We start from the raw sequence: 26670 nt of genomic DNA on the forward strand, positions 1-26670 counted from the left end.
GTATCTGTAGCTATCTCTTTTAGGATTCTAGGCTGCATGCTATCAGGGCTGAAGCACTTATCTACATTTAGCCCCGTTATTTTGTCCAGTAGTTAATTCTTTAGTGAAAGCAATAGTACTTCATCCCCTCCACATTCTTTAATATAAAAAGAAAGTTTGATCTCTCTTCCACCATTAAGACTGTGCAAAATATCTGTATAACTTCTCTGCCATTCCCTTGTTCCGAAAACCATCTCCCTAGATTCATTTTTCTAAGGAACCCATGTCCACTTTGACCCCTCTCTTCCTTTTTAAAGAAGCTCTTATTATCAGTTTTATATTCCTCGCTAGTTTGCGCTAGTGGTTTATCTTCTCTGTCTTATTTATCTTTTTAGTTCTTCTTTGTTGGATGCTGAATTTATCCCAATCTTAGGGGCTATCACTGACCTCCTTATATACATTTTATTTCAACTTTATACTCTCCTTGGTTGGCTGTGGTTGGTTTATCCTTCTCTTAGAACCTTTCCTCCTTACTGGGATGTATTTTTGCCTCAAGTATCTGCTATTGTTGGCGTACTATTGTTCCTGCTAATCTATCTACCCAATTCACTTTAGCAATCTCTAACCTTATTTCAATAAATTCCCTTTATTTAAGTTAAACACAGTTGTTTCTGATCCAATTTTCTCACTCTCGTCAACCACTCCTCATATGGCAAGCTCTTTGTCCTCAGAATCATTCTTGTAAACCTCCTGTGAACCCTCTCCAATGCCAGCACATCCTTCCTTACATGCACAGCCCAACATTGCTCACAACAATCCAAATGCGGTCTAACCAGAGCCTGATACAAACTCAGCAGTACATCTCTGCTGTTGTATTCTAGCCATCTTGAAATGAATGCCAACATTGCATTTTCCTTCCTAACTGCCAACTGAACGTGTATGTTAACCTTAAGAGAATAGAACATTGAACAGTACAGACCCTTCAGCCCTTGGTGTTGTGCTGGTACCTTTTATCCTAGTCTAAGATCAAGCTAACCTAAGTATCCTTCATTGTACTCTCTTCCATGTGCCTAACCAAGAGTTGCTTAAATGTCCCAAATGTATCAGACTCTTCTACCACTGCTGGCATCTATCTCTGACATCCCCCCTAAACCTTCCTCCAAACACCTTAGAATTATGCCCCCTCTTGACAGCCATTTCCATCCTGGGTAAAAGTCTCTGGCTGTCCACTCTATCTATGCCTCTCAACATCTTGTACATCTCTATCAAGTCACCTCTCATCCTTCTTCCCTCCAATGAGAAAAGCCCTAGCTGCCTCAATCTTTCTCCAGTCCAGGTAGCATGCTGGTAAATCTCCACTGCACCCTCTCTAAAGCTTCCACATCCTTCGTATAATGAGGCGACTAGAACGAAACACAATATTCCAAGTATCGTCAAACCAGGGTTTTATAGAGTTACAACATAACCTCGCGGCTCTTAAACTAAAACCCCCTGCTAATGAAAGGCAACGTGCCATACGCTGCCTTAACAAGCCTATCAACTTAGGCGTGGCAGAATCCTGAACTAGGACTCCCATGTCACTTTGTGCTTCAGACTTCCAAAGCCTTTCCTCTTTTACAAAAGAGAAATCTTCTGACCAAAGTTCATAACCTCTCACTTTTCCACATTGTATTCCACCTGCCACTTCTTTGCCCACTCTCCTAGCCTGTCAAGGTCCTTCTGCACCCTCCCCACTTTCTCGACACTACCTGTCCCTCCACCTATCTTTGTGTCATCTGCAAATTTAGCAACAATGCCCTGACTTCCTTTGTCCAGATCGTTAATGTGTAACATGAATTGTTTTGGTTCCTTCTCTGACCCCTGCGGAATCCCAGTAGTTGCTTGCTGCCCACCTGACAAAGAATTGGCCGTGCTAAATTGCCCGTAGTGTTAGGTAATGGGGTAAATGTAGGGGAATGGGTGTGGGTGGGTTGCGCTTCGGCAGGTCGGTGTGGACTTGTTGGGCCGAAGGGCTCGTTTCCTCACTGTAAATAATCTAACCTAATCTAACCCCTTTATCACCACTCCCTCTGCCTTCTGTCAGTCAGCCAATCTTGTTGACCCTGTACCAATTTGCTCATGGTTCAGGTGGTAATCCAGAGATTATTACCTTTTTTGATTTTGCTTTGTAACTTTGTCTTTGATGCTCATCTTCCTCAGCAGAGCCTCTTTCCTCTTTCTACCTATATCATTAGTACCTACATGGATCACCTCAACAATTGGATTTTCCCTCCCCACTCGAAGTCCCTCTGCAGCCCAGATGAGAGATCCTGAATCTGGCCAATCCTTGGGACTCTCAATCCTGGCCACAGAATACAGTGTGACTACTGTCACTGATTACAACATTTCCCATCTCGCTCCCCTCTTGAATGGCTCTCTGTACCTTGTGCTCTGTTCAGTTTGCTCATCCTTCCCACAGCCCACACAGGGAGCAAGAATCTCAAACCTGATGGAACAAGCACAATCGCTGAGGCTCCTTCAGCGTTACCTCCTGGATCCCTCTTTTTTTTTTGTCTTGCTCATAGTCACACTGTCCTGTCCCTGACCATTGACCGAATTCAAGGTCGTTAATCGAAGTGGTTTGCTCCTGAAACAGAGTCCAGGTAACTCTCCCTCTCCTTGATGTGTCACTGTGTTCAAAGCTCAGACTCCAGCTCATCAACTATGAGTCAGAATTTCTAAAGCAACCAACACTTGTAGACACTTGTAGTTATGTTGTCACTATGTATCACCATGCTCCCATATTATGCAGTTACAGCACATCACCTGGACTGGCATCTCTAGCTTATTTACTTAGTTCATTTTTTTAAAAATTGCCTGCTAGTCATTTTGTTTATAACCTGTACATATTTCTCCTATTTAATTTCAATCTAAAGTTACCTAAACTATATAGTCAAATTAACAACTATCACTGACAATGAACTTGCAGTTTTCCAGTGATGTCAATCTTTTATGCTGTTAAAAAGCTGTTGCAAATTATAAATCAAAAAAGCAAGTAGAATGCAGCTCATCCCCACTGCTCCAGATTCCCTGAACTATATACTCACTCACTCAGTGATCTCTCCTTATGGATCACATGAAGCTTATTGATGTAGAGGCAGCTTTAGTCTGTACATAACCCTGTGCAGTCCCTGAATTGAGAGTGTCCAGATCAAACACTGTCAAGAGAGCATTAGTTTCACTTTAAAAGAGTACAGGGAGTTTTATTCTTCATCTAACCCTGTGCAGTACCTGTGCATGGAGTATTTGGTGAGGACAGTATAGTGGGAGCTTTACTTTGTATCTAATACCGTGCAGTACCTTCCCTAAGAGTGCTTCATGGGGATAGTACAGAGGAAGCTGGAACGGTCCTCAAAAGATTTGATGCAGCAGTATAGAGGAAGCTTCTGTACCTGTCCTGGAAGTGTTTGATGGGGACAGTGTAGAGAGAGCTTTCAATTTACTATCAGTTTGAAAGAGTAGAGAAAGCTTTACTCTGTATCTAGCCTCCATTTGTACATGTCCTGAGAGTGTGTAATGGAGACAGTGTCGTGGAAACATTACTTTCAGTTTAAAAGCATAGAGGAGCTTTACTCTTTACCTAATGCCTTGCTATCCCAATCCTGGGAATGTTTGATAGGGACAGTATGGAGGACCTTTAATTTCGCTGCAAAAGTGTAGAGGCAGCTTTGTGTCTAAGCTGATCCTGTACTTTTCCTGCAAGTGTTTGATAGGATCAATGTAGTGGAGGCTTTATTTTTAGTTTGTGTTGAGGAAGCTTCACTCTATCTAACCCTGTGCTGCCCCTGCCTTGGGAGCATTTGATGGAGACAGGGTAGAGAAAGCTTTACTCTGTATCTAACCCTGTGCTGTCCCTGCCCTGGGGAGTACTTGATGGGGACATTTTAGAGGAGGCTTTATTCTGTATCTAACCCTGTGCTGTCCTGCCCTTGAATTATTTGATAGGGAGAGTATAGAGGAATCTAATCCTGTGCTGTCCCTGCCCTGGGAGTATTTGATGGGGACAGTATTGAGGAACCTTTACTCTGTATCTAATCCTGTGCTGTTCCTGCCCTGGGAGCATTTGATGGGGACAGTATTGAGGAACCTTTACTCTGTATCTAACCCTGTGCTGTCCCTGCCCTGGGATTATTTAGTGGGGACAGTATAGAGGAAGCTTTACTCTGTATCTTCCTGAAGAAGGGCTCATGCCCGAAACATCGATTCTCCTGCTCCTTGGATGCTGCCTGACCTGCTGTGCTTTTCCAGCAATACATTTTCAGCTCTGTATGTAACCCTGTGTTGCCCCTGCCCTGGGATTATTTGATGGGGATGATGTCAAAATGAGTTTTACCTTCAGTTTAAAAGAGTAGAAGCAGCTTTACTCCTTATCAGTCCCTATGCAGTACCTTTGCTGGGAGTTTACGGTGTAGCAGTGTATTTTGCTTCTTTCTGTTTAAAAGAGTAGAGGGGCAGTTACTTTCAGTTTAAAAGAGCAGAGGAAATGAACTGGGGTTTGTTTAGATTTCTTTAAACAAAGAACCAACACCGATATGGCTGCCTCAGTTGCCACCTCCTATGTTTCTGAACTTCTGAACCAAGATCAGCAGAGATGTTAAGCAGGTGACAAAGCTGAATTTGTGCATTTCACTCTGTTGCCCAGTCAACCTCACTGTTCCTTCAAACGGAATAGTTCATGACTTTATGTGGGTTAATTCTTGGAAGTGTTGAGCATTCAGATGTGGAATATTTTTTTTATTGTTCACTAAACATCGATCTTTTCCCTTCCAGGTGAGAAGGCTGAATGTGGGACTTCAAGGTAGGAGCCCAGTGTTCCCTATCTTAATCAGTTCAGTTCCAGGCAATATCTGAGCAGAGATTCTCTCAGATTCTTGCAGTGAAAGCTCAACCAGTAGAGACACCCAAGTCAAGGGAACAGCAAACTGTTGCTACTGTGTTATTACCTGCAACCAATTTAACCCTTCCCTCCTTGGCCCAATGTTCTCGCTGTGCCCCACTGCCATATTCCACAGTAATCCGCTAACTTCATAAACCTCAGTCACCATCCATGCCTTCACATGCCCTGGGAGTGTTTGGTGGGAACAATTTTGAGGGCAGTTACCTTCAGTGTAAAAGAGTAGAGGAAGCTTTACTCCTTACTTTCCTGTTTCCCACCATTTAATTTGATAAACACTCTGCATTTACCCGGAGCATATTTTAGGTGTACATGTGAAGGTTACATATTTATTTGTACAACCTGGGATGGCAGTTCTCAAACCATTTACTGTCTGTGTGCCATATAGCTGAGACTAGAGACCTGCCCCCTCCCCCCACCTTGGACCATCCCTCATGCTACCCCACTCGCTTCCATGTGATGTTACAGAGGGAGGATCAGACCTTAAAAGCATAGAGGGGGGTCCTGGGAGTGTTTGACAGGGACAGTGTGGAGGAGCTTTAATTTCCGTGTAAATGTGTAGAGCGAGCTTTATTCTGTATCTAAGCTGATGATGTTTAGAGAGAGCTTTGCATTTAGTTTGAAGGCGCAGAGGAAGTTCTCAAGTGTATGTTGTGATGGTGACAGGAATCCTCTTTCTGAAACTACATGGTTTTTGCTCCCACTTCTGCTGTCTATTATTGTGTGTGTGTGTGTGTGTTGTGTGTGTGTGTATGTGTTTGGGGAGGAGGAAGCTGGGCAAGTCATGTGACATGATGGTGAAGAGGGTTCCTGTCTTTGTCTTTTCAATGTCCTTGGCTGTGATACTGACCCATCAGTGACTTACCTTTTTGAATAAGCCTGCAGGACCCCCACTTTGAGGACCAGTGAACGGAGGTAGCAGGCCCTTCGTGCCCTCCCTCCCAATGCTGTCTTGTCCATTCACCTAAATCCCACAGGAACCTCCTTTCTCCCTATCAAAAACTGCCCACCAACTCTCTCTGCATGGTAGTCATGATTTGGAGATGCCGGTGTTGGACTGGGGCATACAGAGTTAAAAATCACACAACACCAGGCTATAGTCCAACAGGTTTATTTGGAGGTACTAGCTTTCACAGCACTGCTCCTTTATCAGGTGATCGTGATGAAGGAGCAGCGCTCCAAAAGTTAGTGCTTCCAAATAAACCTGTTGGACTATAACCTGGTGCTGTGTGATTTTTAACTTTGTAACTCTGTGAACACAGCCTTACACTCACATGTATCTCACAGAGCCACCAAACACCGACCCCTCCCCCACCACTTCTCCCCAGTACGCTGGCGTTCCAACAAGGCTAACTAATCAGTGAAACATCTCCAGGAGTGGACCTGGCAGATGTTCTGTGCTGCAGACTGATAGGGAAGTAGAGGAGGAGTGTCTTTCAAGGCCTATTCTCATGTGGGTTGGCCAATGTTTCCCCACCTAAACCCAACAGAGAGCAGGCGTATGAAAGCTTACCGAGTATGCATCAATGAGTCAGTCAAGGTTGAGATTTGTCACGCTGGGGACCTGGTGTTGACATGCTCCAAAGATATTACCAGCTCTTCCAGGTGCTGAGCCCTCTGCTGTCATTTGGTACACTCGGTCAGTGAGCGTTATAGCTGAGGGATATCTAAAGGCTGGTCGTGGAGAGACCCGAATGGGATTCCAAAACACCACTGTCCCCCCCTGTTGCGACTTCTCGCACCATTGAGAATCTCCCAACTTATGGGAGAGGGGGGGGGTAGGGAGCTGGTCCTCACTGGTGCTGTCCATAGCTCTGCGCTGACCTAGACAAATCATTCCCTACCCTGATCCTATTTTATTGCCGCGAATTGGCAAATCTCGCCTGGTCGGGCTTGTGGATCCTGGCAGAATGATGCTGGAATTGACAGAGAAAAGCACCTCCTTGTGAGCAAGGATACCTGATGGCTCAATTGCCAAAATCAGTCCCTAAAACTACATATGACAAAGGTCCTCACTTCAATGTCCCCAGAGTACAGAGTCTGCTGATCTCATCCAAAGTGATGGCACGCTGCACCGAGCCCCACAGTGTGGGTTATAGAGACGGAAATAGCAGTGAGACTCTCTGCCCCAGTTGGAGTGTGTTGTGGTGTTAAGGGAGGACAGGAGCTGACTTGGTGGAGATGCCCTCAGGCATGGTCACTACTATCTCTCGCTGGTGACCCTATAGGTGAAATTCCAGGGACTGCCCAGTGCCTATGGGATGTAATAAAAAGCAGGAGAAGAAAGGAGGTAAGAGACAGAGAAAGCTTGTGGGCCTTCCAGTTATGATTGTGTTACATTATATACTTATAATGGGCACTGATCTCACTCTAAGTGCTAAGTAATGGGATGCAGTTGTAGCTGCTGTTGAGCATTGTTTCTGTACCTGGATGATTAACTCTTATTTCTGCGATCCACGTTCTTCAAGTGCATTGTTTTCTCTGTGTTGATTTTGTTCCATTTCTCTCAGGCCCCCATCGCTTCCCCCTAAGCCACAGAAAATGAGGAAGCCTAGGCCTCGCTCACAGTATAATCATAAATTGTTTAATGGCGATATGGAGACATTCATACAGGTACTTGGTGGCAGGCACTGACAGACTGCAAACGCTGAATGGAATGGTGGCTTTCTGTGTCTTTCCAAACCCTTGCTAGTTCTCTCTCATCTGGGGCTGTGGTGCATCTCTTTTGCTCTTTTTGGGGGGGTCTGTGTTCTTCTCAGACTTCCATCCAGGTGGCCTTTGGGGTATTTGTTACAGATCTTTATCCAGTAACCATATCTATGACCTCATCAGGGCTGTCATAATATTGGAGCCTGGCTACAAATTTCCCTGGGGAGGGAGTGTCGGAGTCTCTTGGTGTCAAGTTCAAATCTTGTCCAGTTAGTGGCTGATCTAAGAGATGTTGTGGGTGAGGCTGAGGGTGACAATGACCCCCCGAGCAAAGTGTAGTCAAGCTTGACCAGGCCAGACCTGTATGACTCCAAAGGACTCCGTGAGGTTAGGGTAATGGGAACAAGGCTATAGACCTCAGGCCTGTCCTTTCAGCAGCTCAACCCAGGGCCTGAACCCTAAATAAAAGCCCATTCCCTTTTTAATATGAATGGAGTTGCTCAGACACTGAGCTCTCCCTCCCCACAGCATACCTCATCGAAGGACCATGAATCACGACAGCAGAAGGTAGGAAGCTATTTGGCTAGGGGGAGCCTCATGGTCGAACTCATCTCATCCTCGGCCTCACCCGATTCTCCACTTCCCAGTCAAAGTTACAAGGATTGACAATCCAACCTCGCTTTCCACCCACCCCCAGATGTGTGATTGTGACCGGCAGAAATCTGGAATGAGAAAGAACCTTTCTCACTCAGTGACATGCTGTTGTGGGCAGTGGTGGTCAGTCCCCCAACGGAACCACATCTGTTTAACAAAAACATCCTCCGCTTACTGCGAGCTCCCAGTCGTCCTGACAACCAAACGGGTTTGTGAGGCCATTTGAGCTGATGCTGAAGTGTCGGCCATGTTGAGTCAGGACCTCAATCATCTTTGGATCAGCCTCAATATGGACAGTGCACCTATCCTGCCCCCTGCCCCACGCAGGTCAATTAATTAAATGGGTTGATGGGTTTCTAAGTGACAGTCTGATTGCTTTTTTTTGCGATGCAGGCGAGGGAGCAACTGAGGTGCAGACAGCCCCCGACTCCATAAGCTGCCACTGCATTCTAGCCTTCTCTGACCTGTCCCTGAGGCCTCTTGTGGGATCGGGCGGGACCTCAAATGACTTTTTATCCTTTGCTTCATCTGTGTTTTTTTCTTGCTTTGCCGCTGACAGAGGAAGAAGGAATGCCCGCACGAGGACTCAGGTATACACTGTAGAGTTAGCTTCTGGAGCAAGGTTTGGGGGGGGTGGTGGGAGGGGTGGAGGAGGGGCAGGGGGAAGTGGGTCCCCACCACAGCCAGGGCCCCGTTTATCCTCAGAGCTGGTTCAACCCTTCCCCAGGAGCCGTGGGATTTGGCATGTTTTTTCCTTTTCCCTCAGTCAAGCAAGTCTTCATCACAGTAAGTTATGGACGAGCTTGTACCATCTCTTCACCACGGAGGTTGAACGGGGACAAGGAATGCTCCAGAAGACCTTGAAGGTTCGACACTGCCGCAGACAACCTGAGTGAAGCATTACACAAGAAAACATTCCCCCCAATCTCTCTCTCTCTCTCTCTCTCTCTCTTTCTCTCTTCTTCCTTCCCCTCTCTCTTCTTCTCTCTCTCTCTCTCTCTCTCTCTCTCTCTCTTCTCTCCCCCCCCCCCCCCCCCCCCCACTTTGTCCCGCAGCACTGATGGTAGTTATTAAACAATCATTAATAATATCGTCGGATTGGGAATAAGGTGTTCCCTCGTGTCATTCCACAATTGGGAGCAATGTAGAAAGGTCAGAGACCGGTGCAGAGAAAAGCAGACGTTCCCTGACCTTCAATAACATCAAAGCTGTTTTAAAACTCAAATGGAAATGGTGTTTATGACAGATTTGAGTTGGGTCGGGGGTGGGCAGAGGGGACGGGTTTTGGGATTGGTACAAAACGTGGTGGCGGCGGCACTGTGGATGAAAAGAGATACAATGATCTGCCCAGCCTGCGAATAGGATGGTGAACGCCCGCAATGATTTGCCACCCTGCGAGCAGGCTGAGCTGTTCTGGGCTGCAGACAATGGTGCCGTTACCAATAGCAACAAAGGAGAGCTGCCAGTGTAGAGGGGAGAGCTCCTGTGACAGCAGAGAGTTGATAGGAGGCTCAGTGGTGAGCTGATAAGATTAGAGACAGCATCCATTGGGTGGATTAGACAGAAGCCAGCTTTGAAGAGAGCCCAGTGACTCTACCTGAGGCCTGTTCCCTGCACCCCACAGCCAGCAGGCACACACCAGCAGAGCTCTGTGCTGCGGCACAGAACATGAAAGGTTCAAAAAGATTTAATCAAACTGATGCATTGTCTGCCCGTTTTACTGCATTATCTCCTTTTGCTCAAACGTCCGGCGGCTAATTAACATTCATCTGAACTTGTGTTCTTTGCATATTTTCCTAATTAGCATGCAAATGAAGGCAGATTCAAAGTCTCTTTGTTGAGTGGTACTTTCTCCAAGCAGACATTTTTAAAAATTTTCTTTCTTTCTGTCTGTTCTTGTTGGCAAGATCAGTATGTGGGTGGGTTTACAGTGACATGGGTTCAGACAGCCCTCCTGCACCTCAGGCAAAACACCCATCCGTTTACCTTTTGAGCCTGTGATGTTTTCTAAACAGGCGCACAGAGACCAGAGACATGTTTGAAAAGAACAATTTCCCCAGACAAGATGTGGAGGGAGCTTATAGAGCTGTTAGAAATGCTGAGGGGTTTTGCTCGAGTCAGTGAGGACTGTTCAATAGGGGGTTATGTCCTGGGCTTTGATGGAGCAAGGTGAGGGCTTTTCCCACCCAGCGAGTTGCCTGAAAGGGTGCCAGAAGCAGTCCCAGTTATAACTTTCAAAAAAGTTAAGTTGATAAATCTTTGAAGGCTCTTCAGGAAAGACCAGACGCTGCACCAGTTGAACAGAACTTTACAAGAACCAGAATGCGCCTGACGGGCCGAACGGTCGTCCCCCTGAGCCGCTGGATTTGCAGAGTCCTTGTCCGCTCTGGTATCTTCAGGTTCTCCTCACCATCAGCAACAGCCCAGTCCCACAGAGGAATCGACTGACTCGGCACACGGCTCCCTGTGGTCGGAGGAGTTTGTGATTTCTCATGATGATGACGCCTTCATGGAGTGTGAAAGGCTTGCTATCAACGTACCTTATCTGAGGAAATGAGAACATTTCAGAGGCACCAGTCACTTAGAATTTACAACTCAGGGACCAGGACGTTTGACTTTACAGACCAACACCAGTGTGCAGACTCCATGCAAGCAGCCTTTGAGTGTCCTGTTTCCCCTCTCATGTATTTATTCAGCCTCACCTTAAATGGGTGGATGCTACTTGCCAATTACAACGGTGGTTGCCACGCGATCAGACATTGTCCATTTATTGTGTAAATTTGGTTTAAATTCACCACTACCTCCAGAATGAGTTTCTCTCATCGGATGGCAGGATGAGTGTGTAGGAAATGAATTCCAGAGTCTTTATCTGTCCTCATGGATGTGGGCACTCAGCACAAAACTACCTCTAAATCAGAAACTATCCAACTTGGAAGATGGAAAAATAAACACACAAAACACAGATTATTAGGGTACACTTTCAGAAGGTACAGAGAGACGTTTAGTTCATTTGTAACCATTGGTCGATTTAACTTTTGTATGAATCCAGTCTGTACCTCTCCATGGAGAATGTAAGGGGGACAGTGTAGAGGAACCTTAACTCTATATCTAACCCTGTACTGTCCCTGCTCTGGGAGTGTTTGATGGAGACAGCGTAGAGGAAGCTTAACTCTGTATCTAACCCAGTGTTGTCCCAGTCCTGGGGAGTGTTTGATGGGGACAGTGAAGAGGGGCTTTAGTTTCAGTTTAACAGAGTAGAGGGAGCTGTGAAACGTGTGAAGTGGGTGGGTGCTGTTGCTATGATTTCCCATTTCTGAGCCAGAGATGACATTATTGTGGCTGGTCCCTGCAGCTTTCTGGGGGTTTATTTTCTCAGGTGAATGTTAATGGTAGCGATTTGCTTGTGAGCTGTCCTTCTGTTTCCTCTCACATCCTGGAGCTTTGTCTGTAAGGGCCCAGCGCGCCTCAGATCTGTGCCATGCTTTGTCCTGTCTCATTTCTGAATGCGGCTGTCGGGATCTTGCTGTGTACTCTTTCATTTGCTGACAACTTCCTCCCTCTTTTTTTTTTGAAACAGGATTCTGGACAACCCATCCCACTAGTGGTGGAGAGCTGCATTCGGTTCATCAATCTCTATGGTAAGTTCCAGCCATAACTTAAAACTGATGTTTTTGTACTCTGAAGCCTCTCTGAACTGGTTTGCATTGAAATCCTTGGATATCTCCAACATCTCATCCAGTCTCCATGCACCAGATTAGCAAGTGGGGTTTCTAATCCTTTTGGGCCTCTTAATGGGCCTTGCTTATCTGGAGTTTAGCAATGGCTTGTGTTTGTCTGGATCTGATTTAACAGATCATCTATGGCTGAGGGTCACATGGAATCTCCAGTATCCCTGTAACTCCAGGATATTTGGACTCTACTCTCGTGTTGACAGTAGTTCCCGGGGTCGGAGCTGTCCCAGATACTGAGGCACATTGTAGCCTCCCAAATGATGTCCAAATTAAAATTGGCCCAATCTCCACAGCGCAGGATCTGCTATCCAGGAGTGAATGTTCTTTCCCCAAGTGGGAGATCTGGTGATGTGGTTAATCCTCTCTGGTTAACAGGGAAACTATGGAGTTACTGTCAGAAAAAGTATATTGTGTCAGGCTGTGACCGAGTGACTGTGTGTCACTGATGAGGTTAGTTTAGATTAGATTACTTACAGTGTTGGCCTTTCAGCCCAACAAGTCCACACTGGCCTGCCGAAGTGCAACCTACCCAGACCCATTCCCCAATACTTGCCCCTTCACCTAACACTACGGACAATTTAGCATGGCCAATTCACCTAACCTGCACGTTTTTGGACTGTGGGAGGAAACCGGAGCACCCGGAGGAAACCCACGCAGACACTGGGAGAATGTGCAAAATCCACACAGTCGCCTGAGGTGGGAAATGAACCGGGGTCTCTGGCGCTGTGAGGCAGCAGTGCTAACCACCGTGCCACCCGCCGTCCACAGAGCTTGTCATGTTCAGTTTGGATCTGGGACAGAATAGTTTGTGAAAATGATTTTTGTGTTTTTTTTATTTAGGCTTACAACAGCAGGGCATTTTCCGTGTTCCAGGCTCTCAGAGTGAAGTCAATGACATCAAGAATGCTTTTGAGAGAGGTGAGCTTTGGGGCGAGAGGGAGGGTGGGGGGTGGTGGGTGGTGGGGGGTGGGGAGGGGAGGGGAGGGGAGGGGAGGGGGAGTTGAGGGAGAATTGAGGTCAGGTTTGTTGTTGGTGCTGTTAAAGCTTTTCCACGTTGGGGATCCAGATGCATCACTGACTCTGCTTTACAATGTTAAAACATAAATACATTGACTTTTGTATGAGGAATGTTTCTTCACCTGATCCAAGGCTGCAGCTTGGAGCCTCAGCACAGGTCAACTCATCCTCTCCACCTCGTTTCCACACTTTTGTCCTAATCCCCCTCTGCCTCCCAAATCCTTTCTTATTACCCCCTTCTCCTCCCCCTCTTAACTCCTGCCAATTTTAAGAACCTTTCTATCATGTCCCACCCCTCCCCCTTTCATCACTTCCTGTACCCCAAACACCTACCATCACCACACTCCCTCCTCTTCAGCCATGCCTTTCCCATTCCTCTTCTCCCCCCTACTTCACTCCTCTCTTTCTATGTTCCACACCTACAAACATCCAAAGCTCTCATCCCTCTGCTGCTTCCACCTTACTCCTCCCTCCAATCTGCCTTCATTCCCACCCCCCTTCCTCCCCTCTATCATTCTTGTTTCCTCCTGCTCCCACTTTCTCTCTCTTTTACATCTTCTCACCTGCCCCTTCTTCCTTCCCTTCTCCACATTCCCCACTCCCCTTTGCTCCCCCCCACTTCCCCCCCTTGCCACTCCCCCCCTCCCCAGTCTCCTCTCCCCTTCCTGCCCCATCTTTCTTCATTGCCTGCGTTCATCCTACTCTCCTCTCCTCCCATCCCCTGCCCCGTTCTGCCTCCACTATCCTCCCTGTCTCCCCGTCCTTCTCTACCTCTTCTCCACTCTCCATTTCTTGCCTTTTCCCCCTCACTGTCCCCATCTTGCTCCCCTCATTCTCCCCATACCCCCTCTCCTCACTGTCCCTGTACTCCCCCACTCTCCCCACCCTCCTCTCCTCACTCTCCCATCCGCCTCCCTTCAATCTTCACATACCCCCTCACTCTTCCTCTCTCGCCTCCCTCACGCTTCCTCTCTCCCACGTCCCTCGCGCTTTCTTTCCCCTTACCCCCTCCCTTTATCTCTCCACATTGCCTACCCCTTTGTTCTCTCTCCCTCCATACCCCACATTTTCTCACTCTACAATCTCTCCCTCTCTCCCTCTCCCCCTCTCCCTCTCGCCCTGCCTCTCCCCCGCCCCCTGCCTCTCGCCCCTCGCCCCTCGCCCCTCTTTGCCTGCCTCGCCCCTCGCCCCTCTTTGCCTGCCTCGCCCCTCTGTCTCTCCTTTTTCACCCCTTCTCTGACCCTAGGCTTTACCCCAAATTGTGAGTAAGTTGGTGCTGGGAGCCCTCTTGGTTTAATCAGAGCCCAAAGTAATGTGATCGCAATGGGTGCTGGCTGTATGTCGAGAGCTCCTGTTTTCCTGACACTGCAACAGTTCTGCAAGCAAAGCTTCACATACAGCACATTAACTGACATCGAGGGAGATTGCACATCGTAATAGTTTTAATGAGTGTTTCATTTTGTTAGTAAATTAGTTTCAGACAAATTGTACAATTACCCACTCACCTGAAATCAAGCCTTCTGGCGTTTCAATGTGAAATAAAATAAAACCAGGATTTGCCCCCTCGCTATCTCCCACATTAACCCATTGGCTACTGATTCTTTCTGGGCTCCAGGAGTTTGTTTCCTCCTGCTCTCACACGCACAGATGTTAAAACAGTAATAAATCTTCTCAAACACTAAGCGTGTCTTAATTGAGGGAACACTAACCCTATCCTTTGGGGAGCTGATGGCCCAGTGGTATTGTCACTGGACTGTTAATCCTGAGACCCAGCTAATGGGATCTGGGTTGGAATCCCACCATGGCAAGTGGTGGAATTTGAATTCAATAAAAATCTGGAATTAAGAGTCGAGTGGTGAATCTACTGCCAGTTGTCAGGAAAACCCATCTGGTTCACTAATATCCTTTGGGGAAGGAAACTGCTATCCTTACCTGGTCTGGTACATTTGACCAACATGTGACTTCAGCCGCTCAGCAATTTGTGACTCTGTATGGGAAATAAATACTGCCTGTGAATGAAGTTTTAAAGAAAACAATGATTCCAGTCCGTCTTTCCTCAAAATCCATCACCCCCTCAACGCCTCTCCGCTTACCTTGTCGGTTTCTAAAGGGTTGTTGTGCAGTGGTAGTGTCCCTGCCGCTAAATCAGGAGGCCCAGGTTCACATCCTACCTGCTCCAGAGGGGTGGTGTCATAACATCTCTGAACAGGTTGATTAGAAAAACCTACCTGGCCAATTTTAACTCTTCACCCTTGCTGTTGTGCCATGCTATAGTATTGGCCTCCGAGTCACATTCAGTTGACCTGAGTTTGATTGTGAGGGTCTTTTTATTTTAACAATTGATGCTCAGTGCATTTGATTTTGTTAAGTCTGGGTGTGGACTCAGGGAAAAATAAATAGCTACTGATAAGATCAGGGTTGAAGATCACGGAATGGATGTTTTAAAGCATGGCTAATTAAAACCTATTATACGCGTGGAAACTATTGTCATCTCTGCACAGATCCAAAATATAGAAGAATATTCATTTATTTTTGGAAGTGGCTTTGAAATGAGACACTTAACCAAGGCCTCAGATATAAGTGATCCCATGGCACTGTTTCAAAGGAGAGTCGGGGGAGTTATCCTGGACAATATTTATCCCTCAGTCTCTAAAACCTGGTCATTATCTCTTTGCTGCTCACGGGAGCTTTCAATGCAAAGAAAATGGCCGCCACATTTCCCGCATTGTGGTTACATTACCAAAAGTGCTTCACTGGCTGTATAATGCTTCAGGGTGTCCACTGGCGGTGAAAAATACAAATGCAAGTCTTTTGCTCCGCCTCTTTCTTTTGACAGTGGGAAGCTCAGGGGAGTGGACGCCTACAATTTCCGCCTGCAACCTTGAGGCTGAATCCTTGATGCCCAGTCACCCCAAAGGCCCTGCATTAATATAAATTCTCTTTACAAACCAGGTGAGGACCCCCTCGTGGATGATCGCAACGAGCATGACATCAACTCAGTCGCTGGGGTCCTGAAGCTATACTTCCGTGGCCTGGAAAACCCACTCTTCCCCAAGGAGAGGTTCCTGGATTTAATCTGCTCTATCAGTAAGTACGGGACATCAGGTTTTTTTTCTGACACTTCCTGCATAACATTGTAACACTGCTACTGCTGCAGCAGTACGTGGAGCCACAGCTCATCAGTAGCACATCAATGCTGTTAACACAGCTCTTGAAATAGTTAGTTTTGGTGAACATGTCACAGGTCAGGGTCAAGGTTCATTATTGTCAAGGACAGTACAAATACAGCAAACCTTTTATGGACCGGCATCTGTGGGACCAGGAGTGTGCCGATTGATCAAGTACTCTGGATAATCAAGAGGTGCACCTAATCAAAGTAAAAACACTCACTGAGTAATTGAAATGTAATGCGAGGGGGCGTACACATCACTGTTATACTTTATTTGCAGCATAAGTCACTTAATAATATAACACTACCTTAAATGAAACTTAAAGCAGAGGGCCTTCTCACTCTCACTCTCAGCTGATTGCAGTCACAGGGTATTTGAGGAGAAATTGACTCGAAATTTAATCGAAATGTTGATATTTTGTGAGGCCATTCAATTGATCCAGTATGGTTACATTGAGGTAAATAGTTTTACAAAAAACTAATAATTGGGGATGGAAATATACCACCATTCCTTCACTATCACTGGATCAAAATCCTGGGATTTCCCTAACAGTATTGTGAGTGTACCTCAAGGGCAACTAGGAATGGGCAATCTATGCACGCCAGCCAACTGTGCCCACGTTCCATGGATGAATAAAAAGTTAACATTTCTAATCCAATATAACTACTTCAAATCTGACCAAATATCCTGGTGGCTCATGTTGAGATGAGAAGGTGGTGGATGAAGAATTGAGTCACTTCGTTCAGCAGCAATGTAAATGTGTAATGCATTCAGTTTCCTGCAATACTCCTGTCTCAAATGTTTAATCTCCATTGATTTGAATTGAACTGGAGATCGGCCATCATTGTGTGGTGTACACTGCCAGACAAAGTCAATGATGCCCTCACTCTGTGGAGGTTGCACGCTGGAAATCCATCTACATTTTATCTACACCTTTCTGGCACCAGATACTGTTAGGGATACACAGACGAGATGTACTTAAAGCTCTTTACCCTTGTCCACCACACAGAAATCGAGAGCGCTATTGAGAGGACTCACCACCTCCAGCAGATCATAGTGACCCTCTCACGGACAGTCATCATCGTGATGCGATATCTCTTTGCCTTCCTCAACCAGTAAGTACCATTGTGTCCAGCTTCCCACCAACTGCTCCTCCCTCCCTCCCTCCTGCTCACCCTGTGTATCCCTCCATGTGCTTTGTTTTCAATGCACTCGGAATTCCCAGCAAACTGTTCCACTGTGTCATGCTTTATGTTGTGTGTGCCGTGCACGCGCGCCAACTGAGGGTCAATGAGGGGAACTGTTGGGAGCATTGTGAAGGCAAAGTTGGCCACGGGTCCAGGATTGGAATCTCTGCATGTGCAAGGGGGGCAGTGAGGGTGGTGGGAGTAAAAGGTGTAGTGAGGGTTGGGGTGGGGGATGTGATCGGGGGTAATGGGCACATTCAGGATGAGGGTGGGGTGGAGATAAAGGGTGGGGTGAGGGTAGGGTTGAATGGGCATGTGCTGGGAGGGTAACGGATGTGTTTGGGAGTGAGTGTGGTGAGGGTAGGGTTTAATGGGGATGTGTGTTTGGGGGGGGTAAAGGATGTGGTTGGGGGTGAGTGTGATGGGGGTAAAGAGCACAGTGTAGGTGAGGGATTAGGTAAAGGGTTTGGGGTGGGGTGGGATCAGGAGTAAAGGGCACATTGAGGGTTAAGGGGAGTGGGGTAAAAGGCACAGAGAGGTTGGGGGGTGTGTCAGGGTGACAAGGGCAATGAGGGTGGGGTGTGGCGAGTGGGACGTTTCTCGAGTGAAGCAGAGGAAGGGCAGAGAGCAGACCAACAGGCAGACCTGGGTTACCCCTGACAGGCACCATCAGATTACAATCAGAAGCGAAGGTGATGGTTTGGCTGTGTTTGTGTGTTTCAGTCTGTCCCAGTACAGTGATGAGAACATGATGGACCCCTATAACCTGGCCATCTGCTTCGGCCCCACCTTGATGCCAATCCCTGACGGCCAAGACCCCGTCTCCTGCCAGGCACACGTCAACGAGGTCATCAAAAGTATCATCGTGAACCATGAGGGGATATTCCCAAGTCACAAGGAGCTGGAAGGACCGGTGTACGAGAAGTGTATGACAGGAGGCGAGGAATACTGGTAAAGAATGATTGTTCATTACAACACTCCGCTATGACAATGCACAATAGAGACTGTAATTATTGTATAATGCTCCTCACATCCACCCTTGCCTGCTCTGCATCAACCCCTCATGGTGCACCCAGTAACGCATGAGGTCCTGGTCCAATCTTTACTCAGTATGTGGCCAGAGTAGAATTTTATAAAGTTCAGCCTAGCTTACCTTTTTTTGTACTCAATACCTCTACTTATGAAGCTCAAGATCCCGTATGCCTTGCTAATTAATCTCTCAGCATGTCATACTATTCCCATCGGACGATGCATATTAACTCCTAGGTCCCTCTGTTTCTACACATTTGTTGGAATGGTATAATTAAGTCTAAATTGCCTCTCTCTATTCTTTCTGCATCACTTCGCACTTCTCTGTATTAAATCCCACTTGCCTCTGAAAATGCCCATTTTGCCAACCTATCCAGTTCCAGGCAATTGGAGCTGGGCAGGCAATGCTGGAGAGTGGGCAATGGCACGCTGAATAAAGATTGGACCAGGACCTCATGGGTTACTGGGTGCATCATGAGGGGTTGATGCCATCTGTGCCCAGGGTGTTCTGCCAATCCTGAGTCCATGCACCAATTGTAGCATCCAAATTTGCCCCAGATGGAACCGGCTAAGTTGAAACTGAGCAGGGGGTTGTGGTACTAGGTTCAGAATGTTCTGCTCTGTCTCGGTGTGACTGGGCACAGTCATTGCCCACTCTCCAGCATTGCCTGCCCAGCTACAATTGCCTGGAACTGGATAGGTTGGCAAAATGGGCATTTTCAGAGGTAAGTGCAAATGACTGAATTGTTCTATTGGGAGCCGAAAGAGACCTATCGTTACCTGGATTCCAGGTACCAGATTCATAAAGTCCACAATATTGTATAGAACACATTTGCCTTCAAAAGATTAGAGATTCAAACGATAGATTGTTGGACCAAATAGCCACCTCCTGTTCTATGAATGATTTGTGAAAGGCAAGTAGGACAGTGAGTGAAATCAGAACCTTGATGTACAGAATCACAGGGACATTCGTGTCACTCAGCAGGAGTTAGTGCAGAAGGTTTCCATGTGATATCCCAGCTCCGCTTCCACATTCCACCGTTGGTCACCTGACATATCGATTTCATGGCGCCCCACCACCTCACTTTGAGAAAATAATTCATTTCCTGATTGGTCAGTGGTCAGCCAGACTGATTGATCTCTGATTGGTTGTTTTCTGACATTACCGTTGCTCTTCTCTCCCCGAGTGATGCTCACAGCATTGTCACGGAGACTAATCTTTAATTCCCACAAACTCCGGGAGGAATGGAAACCATTCTCCAGAGTGGGTCCAACAAACATTACGATACCTTCGGCCCTCGGTCAAACATTAGTCAACAACTCTGGGTGGTAGGGCCATGCGGGCTCAGTTAATGTTCTTATTGCTCTGTTGCAGTGACAGTCCTCACAGTGAGCCTGGTGCCATTGATGAAGTAGACCATGACAATGGCACTGAACCACACACCAGTGACGACGGTAAGTCGCAATGTGACCACTGTTTCCAACAATCAAGACTGGCAATGCAAATCAGGCTAGAGGCTAGGGTAGCCTCCATTTCCCTTCTCTCAGAACTGTCAGGCCAGGTAACTGAGGTAACTCCAGTCAGATGTAATTTGACTTGGGCGTTTCGTCAAGTTTCTGCTCCACTGACTCTTAATGGCCAACTGTCCTCCCAACTCCAGTCAGAGTCAATAGTCACCAAGAGAGAATTAAACATCATTAGACTCTGTTGTCCTTCAGTCGCACTTCAGTCTTTCTATTTCCTTGTTCTTGGGATGATTTTAGCCTTGTTTATGGTCCTTTCTGAGAGCATTGAGATTCTGACACGGCGGGGGTGTGATTGGTCAGATTAAGTAGGAGTAAGTGGCAGATTTCATTCATTGCTGTCTATTCAGCCCTTCAGGTCTATCCCACTATCAATAAAATCCTCACTGAGCTGCAGTCCAAATCCCTTTCACTCCCACCTTTGCTCTTTGTCTACTAAACCTTAAGTTTCGAGCCCTGAGTGATAAGCCTTTAGGAAGATAAAGTTCCAAATTTCCACTGCCCTGTGAGTGAAACATTACTTCCTGGTTTGATTCCTAAATAGTTTGACTCCAATGTTATTGTGTCCTTTTGTTATGTTTCGAATCCTTGCACCATCTACCCTATCATTCTTTTTGTTATACTGACTACCTCAATTAGGTAGTACATAGTACACTACAGTGCAGTACAGGCCCTTCGGCCCTCAATATTGCACCACCCTGTGAAACCAGTCTGATGCCCATCTAACCTACACCGTTACATTCTCATCCATATGCCTATCCAATGACCATTTAAACGCCTGTAAAGTTGGTGAGTCTGCAACTATTGCAGGCAGTATGTTCCATGCCCCGACTACTCTGAGTGAAGAAATGACCTCTGACATCTGTCCTGTATCTATCACAAGCCAAGAACGTGGAATGCAAGCCAAGTTTATACGACCTATCCTCCTCATTTAACCCTGTATTTTCTGGTATCTTTCTGATTAATCTGTTCTGCACTCCCTCAAAGCCCAGTGTATCAGTTTGGATGCAAGATGTCAAAAGCTGAAAGCAGTACTCCAGATGGACTTAGATCAAAGCACTGGATTGAATGGTCACTTCCTCCCTTCTGTATTTCACTATCCTGAAGATAAAGGCCAACATTCCATGAGCCTTTCTGGTTATTTCTTATCCTTTTATCTCTTTTAGTGAATCATGTGCAGGGATAGCTTGATCTCTGCACAACTCCTCAAACCCTCATCAACTCTATGAAGAAAACAGACCAGTGTTGCCTTTTTCAAACCAAAGCAGATGACCTTTATCAATATTATTGATTCTGTTGGATACCAACAGATTTCACATTGATTTTCTGATCACAGTCCAGCAGGTACCAGATTCATAAAGTCCACGATATTGTATAGAACACATTTTCACAATTTCCCTTCAAAAGACTAGAGATTCAAACGATAGATTGTTGGAAACCACAGTGTCCAGTCAGTCACACTCCCTCCAACACAGTGCGTCTGATGTCATGTTAAATTGAGGACTTGCTTTCTAAATCAGGAGAAGGTCAAAAGCCCAAGCCATTTTTCTGAAGAAAGGGCCGCTCCTGAGTGCCTTAGCCAATATTTATCTCTCAACCAGTGCCACTGTAACAGATGGTCAGGTCTTTCGCACATTGCAGTTCGTACGAGCTTGCTGCACATAAATTGGTTGCAGTTGTTCCTACATTACAACAGTAGCTACACTTTAGAAGCACTGCCACTGTCTATAAAATGCAGCGTGAGGTCCTGAGGTTGTGAAACACAAGACAGAAACTGGTTTGTCTTCATGTTTTGGGTGACCTGGTTGGCATGTGGTTCCCTCTAGTGAGCATTCTTTCTCACTACACCCTTCTGTGCTCTGAGCTTTTATCTGGGGCTGTTGTAATGTTCGTTCCTTACAGTAAATGTATGTGTCAGAATGTTTTTAAGGAGATTAACAACACACCCTTTTTGGATTTTGACCTGTAGCATTTACTAATGTTATTTTGTTTGTTTAAAGCATCCTGCTTCATAAATCTTAAAAACAGGAATGAACCACTGGTCCCCTTCCACCTGTTTCGTAGTTCATCAAGATGAAAGCTGGCTTTTATTTCTCTCAGCTCTTCTCTAGTTCAGTGGGTAGTGACAGTCCTGATCTCTATGCAATACAGGTATTTTTCACATGGGTTTACTGAATGGTGATTAGGAATGAGAACCCTAAATAGTTCTCTGTTTTGATCTTCAACCATGAGGACAAAGATGTAGGTCATCCAGCCCCTGAAGCTTGCTTGCCATTCTGTACGATCATGGCTAATCTGTCCCAGGTCTCCGTTTGTCTTTCATACCAACTCCTCACAGCCCTCAATGCCTCGCTATTTCAGTGGTCTATCTATCTCTTCTTTAAATACCATCAGTGATTAGCCTGTGAGGTAGAGAATTCCAGGCGAAGAAGTTCCTTAACGTTTTCAGTTCTCAATGACTGTCCCTTCATTCTGTAACTGAGCCCTGTAGTTTTGAGATTGCCTCACTAGTGAAAGCATCTACTCTGTCAGGCCCTCTCAGAATCTCGCATGTTCCAATAAGGTCACCCCATTCTTTCTGTGGGAGATGGTTATGTAATATTGAGATGAGTGGTCCAGATGATTTGGCAATGTAAGATCATATCACACCGTAGCAGCAGTTTGAATTTAAATTTAATTTTTTTATTATTCTTTTCTGGGATGTTGGTGGCAGATTATGTAAGGACGGCAGATCTTCTTGCCTAAATGCTATGAGTGAGCCAGATGGGTTTTTAGAACATTCAGTCACAGTATCAGTATCATGGAGAATAACTTCCAGTTCCAAATTTTTATTGAATAAATCCAGGTTCATCAGGAAATCTGGTAGTCAACACACACACACACACACACACACACACACACACACACACACACACACACACACACACACACACACACACACACACACACACTCTCTCTCAATGAATAGGAATGCAATCATGATTAGATATTGATTTTAGTCATGTGGTAGTACAGAATTTGAGTATTACTTCAAAAAAAGCCCCATTTTGGTGAAGTTTTTGGCCTGGCACTCAGAACCATTCACAAGAATGCCAATTCAAAGGGGAAACCAACATTTGCATTCTATGAAAGGATAGTGCTGATTGGTTGGCAAGTTGACTCTGCTTGTTGGAGGCATTACTATAGAGAATGCATCAGTTAGAGATGACTGCCAGGCTTTGTTTAAATTTTAAACCAGGCAGATTGACATTTTCCTGATATTTATGTAAATTGCTCCAATGAGCGTAAGACGAAAAGCTTTTACAATTTGCGTTCCTTTTCACAATAGCCTGTTTTGGTGATGTTGGTAGCAGGATATATGTTGACCAAAACACCAGGGGTAGTGCCCACCCCCCCCCCCCTCCCGCTTGTAAATAATACCACTAGGGGGCAGACAGGGCCTTGGCTTGAGATTTAATCTGAAATCCATCTCCTGGAACAGTGCAAAGCACTCTCCTGGGTACTGTGCTGGAGTGCCAGCATTAATTTACTCTCAGAGTAGGACTTGAACCCACAGCCAGAGAAAAGAGGTGCTAACAACTGAGCTGTGGTTTCCACTGAATTGTCATACAAGCAGAACAGTGAACTGGCCCCATAATCTCTGATGCACTTAACGATCCAATGATTAAAGGATCTTGTGAACACAGAGCTGTCTGAAACCAGCAACAAGCCGTGACATCTCCAGGGAGGGAGAATGCAGATTTATGATGAGCAGGTATAGGAGCAAAGGGAAATTAAGTTGTTTTTAAAAAAACATAATGGGTTATGATCTGGAATGCACTGCCTGAGAACAGTGATGGACCCAGATTCAGTTCTAATGGTCAAAAGGGAATTGGATGAAAGTAAGGAAATATTTGCAGTGTTACGGAAGGAAAACAGAGAATGAATTGGTTAACTTTCCCACGCTGAATTGTCTTGAGTTGTATGATTTCATGAAGAGCAGACAGTACTCTTGAAACCAAACTCATGCACTAAGGGAGGTGGTCTAAACATGTCTCCCCTTCCTTGATCTCGATAAACCTAGCATTAAGCCCAACACCCTCACCTCCCACTGGATTAAAAAATACACAATATGTGACCAATCTCTTGTTGTACAATTTCAGTCATTAACTCCCTGCACTATGGGGTCTTTCCCCTCTTTCAGAAATGGAGCAGATCGAAGCCATCGCTAAGTTTGACTATGTCGGCCGATCGCCCCGGGAGTTGTCGTTTAAGAAAGGAGCCTCCCTACTGCTGTACCACCGGGCGTCCGAGGATTGGTGGGAAGGACGGCACAATGGATTGGATGGTCTAATACCCCACCAGTACATCGTGGTACAGGACATGTGAGTGTTTGTCTGCATGGAAGGCTTATATCTGCCTCTAAATGGATATGGACTGTTGAGCCTGGTGTGTTACATTAAAAATATGGGGGTGGATTTGCTATCGAAAGCCATGACCCCACAGCTTTACAATCTCAATACGTCCTACACTCACTGCCCCCCCCCCCCCACCCCCATTAATATGTTGTTTTCAAAACTCCATACCAATTGCTGGCTTTGTCACATGGGGTAGGACATCCCCAGAGGACTTTATCCCAGTCACCTCCCCTTTGGTGGCAGTGCTGGGCGCGTGGCCTCACAGGTCGAAGTTAAGAATGAGAATTAATGTGAACCTCTATCCCTTGCCTTTCGTCTCTGAGACCTGGGGCTAAATACTGTCCAGGCAACTGGGTTGAAGCTTGCCCAGCAACAAGGGTTCGTGGTCATAGTCCTGTAACATCCCATTGCCAATGTTTTGGCACAAGTTGACAAACATTGTCAGGGGAGGCACAATGGAACAGGAGCTGGGTGCTCTTACGGATGAGAAACACTGTTGAATAGTGGTCGCTTTACTCTGACTAACCCTCACATTACCTACCTTTAGACTGTTTTACAGAGCAGTGTACAATAATTGTAAACTAGAATCTACGGTAAAGAAATGGCCCCCTTTATCTACAGTTGTGTTTCTGCTCCGAGTAAACTTTCTTGTACTGCTCACCCCACCGGCATCTCCTTTTGCTCTCTGATTTCGTGGGTCAGTACTGTTTGCTTCAATTACTCTGCAGGTTTACGTCAGCGTTTTCGCCAGTAATATCTTCGATTTGCCCAACAAAGTGAAATTTGGTGAAATAGTCACTCACCAAAATGTAACCGGTGTCCATGGGCACAGAAAATGCCAGTTGCAACCTTGCCCCACAGCTCAGAAGGAATCCCATGCAGAATGACAGATTCTGTTGAGTGTTGAGGATGACAGAATTGGCATGTTTAATTTGATTAAATAGTCAATCCCGATTAATATTGAGCTAATAGGTAGATTCATGTGGCAATCTAATGGGGCTTTCAAAGCGTTCCTGTAACCTCTGTGTATGTTTTTAGCTTGAGGAATACAACCTGTTTGCCTTTGAAGATTATATTCTACGAGAGTCCCAGTTCACCGCTGAGACGAGAATGGGTGTCCAAGCTTGGGGACTAGTTGAAACTGTTCAGACCCCCTGCTGTTTGAGCTATTGCAATTGAACATGAGGCTTGGCTTGCTAAAGCTGCTCTGTCCAGCTGTGAGTAAAATGTATGAAGTCGATGTTGCAGTCTGAAATCATTGGTGTCGCAACTGACAGGTTTGTGACTGTGAATAGTAATGATGTCCAGCTCCACGTATGCTGATAGACTGACAATGGAAAGAAATTTCAGGTGTCAATCTAGGATCTATGTTGGCACTTTCGATAATGCCACTGTGTGGCAAGTCAGCCCCATTTTAAACATTTAGCTTAGGTGTGTGGACTGCACCACTTTGTGCCAGTTTCCTGAAAACATCTTAGGATATATCTAGGAATGATCTTTGCACTTGAACCAGTGGAAAACTTGACATTTCGTGCATATTGTCCATTCCTTTTGGCATGTACCACTCAGTTGGAGCGAAAGGTTTCAGTTTTTCTGACAGTGTTCACGTACTGTGGCCACTGTCTGACTCAGGTCTGTGAGCTGTAACACTGCAATTACCTCTTGAATTTTGCTGATGATCTTTTATGGCCTGGATGGAACTTTAGAAACTACTTGGAAATTATTCCGTTTGGTTAGTCTTCACATGTTACTGTGGAGCACTGTGTTGCACTTTGGGTTTCTCTGTGTGATTGGATTTCCGACACATTTTAGCCCAACATCCTCTTGTGGAACACAGCTTGCATATATCACAAAGTGCTGGACACTGTCTTGGTAGTGAGACAAGCCACATATCATACAGTATGTTCCACTGAACCTGTTGATAGCTCAAGTACTTGTTCCAGAGTTGAGCACTTGTAGATGATCGTGCCTTGCGACAATTACTTCGAACTTGCATCCCTTTGCTAGTGACATGCCAATGGCATATTCCATTGATTTTGATTTGCTCGGAAGGGCTTTCTAAAAAGATTTGTTATGTCTGAATTGAGTGATCAATTTTTTTCCATTAACATTTCAGCTCAATTGCCTTTGGTGAAATTACATTCCATGCCATTGCATTGACACCTTCTCACATATTAGTTGACGGTTACACCTGGCTGTTGGCAGTGTGATGTGAACTCAAAGCTATATATCCTGCATTTAACTCAAACTTAAAGTTGATCAGCTAAAATATGAAGACTTTTGTCAGGATCTTTGCAAGTCATCTTCAGAAATACCCAGAGGATTTTATTCTTCTTGACCCTTCAGTGCCCGAGACGAGAAGACGTTTAACTATCTGTTGTTCTTTGTCAGATATCTACA

General features: G+C 45.8%; 1 protein-coding gene across 1 annotated transcript in view; it reads left to right on the forward strand.

Moving 5' to 3' along the window:
• LOC140483455 (SLIT-ROBO Rho GTPase-activating protein 3-like) overlaps positions 1–26670 on the forward strand; it is a 273429-nt gene that overhangs the window by 224611 nt on the left and 22148 nt on the right. The window contains exons 9-17 of the mRNA XM_072581655.1: positions 4789–4816; positions 7423–7525; positions 11793–11853; positions 12787–12864; positions 15916–16050; positions 17143–17248; positions 18044–18271; positions 19725–19804; positions 24057–24237. Coding sequence (XP_072437756.1) covers positions 4789–4816; positions 7423–7525; positions 11793–11853; positions 12787–12864; positions 15916–16050; positions 17143–17248; positions 18044–18271; positions 19725–19804; positions 24057–24237 — 1000 coding nt within the window. The remainder of the gene's footprint in view (positions 1–4788; positions 4817–7422; positions 7526–11792; positions 11854–12786; positions 12865–15915; positions 16051–17142; positions 17249–18043; positions 18272–19724; positions 19805–24056; positions 24238–26670) is intronic.

This window comes from Chiloscyllium punctatum, chromosome 12, assembly GCF_047496795.1.
Source record: "Chiloscyllium punctatum isolate Juve2018m chromosome 12, sChiPun1.3, whole genome shotgun sequence".
Taxonomy (NCBI): Eukaryota; Metazoa; Chordata; class Chondrichthyes; order Orectolobiformes; family Hemiscylliidae; genus Chiloscyllium; species Chiloscyllium punctatum.